Below are 3,199 nucleotides of genomic sequence, written 5' to 3'. Positions count from 1 at the left end.
CTACAGTATACTTTTTGTGATTTTCTGTCCCATTTTTTCCCTCCTAATCTGGATATGCATCGCAGGCCTGTAGAACAATGGCGCTGCCCCCCACCTCTTTCCACCTGGGGGAGTGAGGAGATTCTTCTGGGAAGGTTTAGGCTTTCTCCCCCTGATCCCAACCCCCTTCATGCAGGTATCGAGTTGTTGGCGCATGATCCCCAACTGGCTTCTTATCTACAAAACCTGCCAGATGCATTTGTTGTAATGTGTTCGGAAGGGCACAGGTAGCAGCCCCACAGTATATTCTCAATATGATTTAATATAACTCACTACAATATGTTCATTTGAGTCAGATGGACACAATAATAAAGATTTTTCTGAGTCTTCCTCCCACACAATAACATGTACTCAGTATTTTAGTAATTATATCACTATGATAAAAAACTACTATTTGATAGCTTAAGTTCCTCAATACCCCCATATACCTTATAACCAATATCACTGCAGAATCAATTACATCTTTTCAGAAATCACATATTTATTTAAAGGGCTTTAACATTTTTGTCATTCATTCACACACGCACAAACAGACACACACGCACAAACAGACACACACACATGTTGAGATGAGATGAGATTTCCAACATGTTTTACCTGTTTTATGATCATCATTATTGTTTTTATCTTGATCTTTTATCTCTTTTTTTATTCAATTGTATTATTGTATTATTATTTTTTTATTATTTTAATTTATTTATTTATTTGCATAGCATTGGATTAAGGTTGTAATCCTGGTTCAACCATGTAAAGAACTTTGTTATCAAAAGCATTAAATATAGTAAATTATTATTATTATTAGTATTATATGATTTTATATTTGCATGAATTTGATATTTTGTGTTTTATCATTTAGACTAATCTGCACAAGCCAGTGCCTGTCTACTTGTTTACTAGTCATACATTTTCAGTGCAAGTACGCAGAGAGTAGTGAGAAACTAAAACAAATTCATCAGCCAAGTTGCCTTTTAAGTGAAGGAAATCTGCAAAAGAAAAAGAAAATGTATCTGTGCTTCCATCCACTACTGTTATGTGAATATTGGAAGTTAAACATATTGAGATAAACAGTTGAATTCTGCCATTAAACAGAGAAGACGTAACTGGTGGGGGGAGAAGAGAAGAAGGCTCCCTGTATGCGAGAAGTGTTTGGAACTGTTTCACCATGACTTTCTGCAAACTGGTGCCCTACTGGATGACATAATTAAGAGAGCTCCAATCAAACCTCAAACGAACGAAAACAATGTTGAAAACATGACAAAAGTGTGTAGGATTTAATGGCATCTAGAGCTTTTATCAGTACACTAACTTTTCTACCTCAGCCTAGAATGAAAATGTCTCTGTGATATTTGATTTTTTTTAAAGCGCAAACTGAAATATGCATGAAACATATTCAGACACACTTGCTGTGTACCAACTGGAGCCTTCAACAGTTTGTAGTCACGTAGGCCTGTACTCACCTCTGCCTTATCCAGGTTTGAATACTGACACATTGACCAGTGCTTAATCCAACGATTACTGATGATTCATGTCCTTTCCCTTATACTATTTAATATATAGTAAATGCATCAATCACATGAGTTTTTATCATTTGATTTGTATAGGTTCCTCTCGCCCTGGATACTCCATTTGTTAAATTCTTACTTCTTTAGCAAGCAAGGCATTAAAGCTGTAATAAAAAACAAAGCTCATTTATCACAACATTTGATGAACTCCCTCCATGTGAAAGTATTGTTATTATCCTGACTTATTTCTTCAGAACTAGACAAACAAAAGCAGCAAATAAATTAGTGAACTTCTTATGAATAAGCAACAGGCTTTGGTATTCCTTGCAACTCTTTATATATTATTACTGCAAATGTACATCCTGAGCAGAAGCTGCACAGCAGTCACCAAGAGACAAAATACATTTACGATATTCACATAAATGCATCTATTAGCCTTTTTAAAAAAATGAACAAACTCTATCAAGAATGTAATGCTACTCTTAAACAATATACAATGTTAATTTCATTGCTGTTTTAGGTAATCTGCATTAGTTTGAATAAGGTGTTGCGATTATTAGTCATATCTCCTGGCACTCTCTCATGGCAATTCATTTTACAGTAAATCAACATCAGTAAACTAATCAATTTCAGGAGTTTCCTTTAAATACAGTTAATTTACATTTTTACATCTTTTTTTTTTTTTTTTTACAAAACAGGATTTGTTGTCAGTAGGGGGAAACCGCAGAAAAAATAGTCAGTATGGTTTATTCGTTATGCTAACTTAATATTTGTACAGATTCTGGGTTTCTCATGTGTTTGTCAGGGATGTAGCCCGATGTCACGTTCTTTCCATCACTGGTGATCGGACCATACTGTACATGGAGAACCTTCTGACAGAATAGAAAAAAAAACACAAAGCTTATGCTTCTAATAGACAATGCAGATGACTGCTGCCAGAAATGTATGGATCGAGAACCATTGTTCAACATTTACAGGCCCTGTTCAGCAAAAGTCATACTGCTAATTCATCAGTTTTTCACATTTGAATAACAACACAACATGGTGCCTGGGGTTTTGTATAAAAAGGCAGTGGAATCATGGAGTTGGCAGAGCAAGTTGAACCATCCACTGGAAACAACCTAAACCACCATCATGGGCAAGGTAATGGAATATTTACTTATGTTTTCACATTGTATCAAAATAAATCAAAATTTAAAATTTAGCACTGATGTGAGCACTATTTGATTATTAAATCCATATCTTGCCACTGCTTTCCATTTCAGATCGTGTTCTACGAGGACAGGAACTTCCAGGGTCGCTCCTATGAGTGCATGAGCGACTGCGCCGACATGACCTCCTACCTGAGCAGGTGCCACTCCTGCAGGGTGGAGAGCGGCTGCTTCATGATCTACGACCGCCCCAACTACATGGGAAACCAGTACTTCATGAGGAGGGGCGAGTACCATGACATGCAACGCATGATGAGCATGGGAATGATGTTCGACTCCATCAGGTCCTGCAGAATGATCCCCTATGTAAGAGACCTAATCAATTATTTTAATTTAAATTTTTTCATTTTTAGTTTCAATGTGTGGTAATGGCTATGCTTACATTTCTCCTGTATTGTATTATAGCACAGAGGCCAGTTCAGGATGAGGATCTATGAGAGGGAGAAC

At 36.4% G+C, this 3,199-nt stretch overlaps 1 protein-coding gene across 1 annotated transcript; it reads left to right on the top strand.

Annotated features, from left to right (window-relative positions):
- Positions 1-2,675: 2,675 nt before the first annotated feature.
- LOC118338655 (gamma-crystallin M1-like) lies at positions 2,676-3,199 on the top strand (the record flags this gene model as incomplete). Its single annotated transcript, XM_035675933.1, has 3 exons — positions 2,676-2,684; positions 2,807-3,058; positions 3,170-3,199. Coding segments are annotated over exons 1-3 (291 nt in total), but the record flags the coding sequence as incomplete, so codon positions are not given.

The sequence above is a fragment of the Morone saxatilis genome, unplaced genomic scaffold, assembly GCF_004916995.1.
Source record: "Morone saxatilis isolate NCDOM2014 unplaced genomic scaffold, NCSU_SB_2.0 Contig5, whole genome shotgun sequence".
Lineage (NCBI taxonomy): Eukaryota > Metazoa > Chordata > Actinopteri > Moronidae > Morone > Morone saxatilis.
Note: the sequence above shows the minus strand (reverse complement) of the source record. Positions and strands in the feature narration are given on the sequence as shown.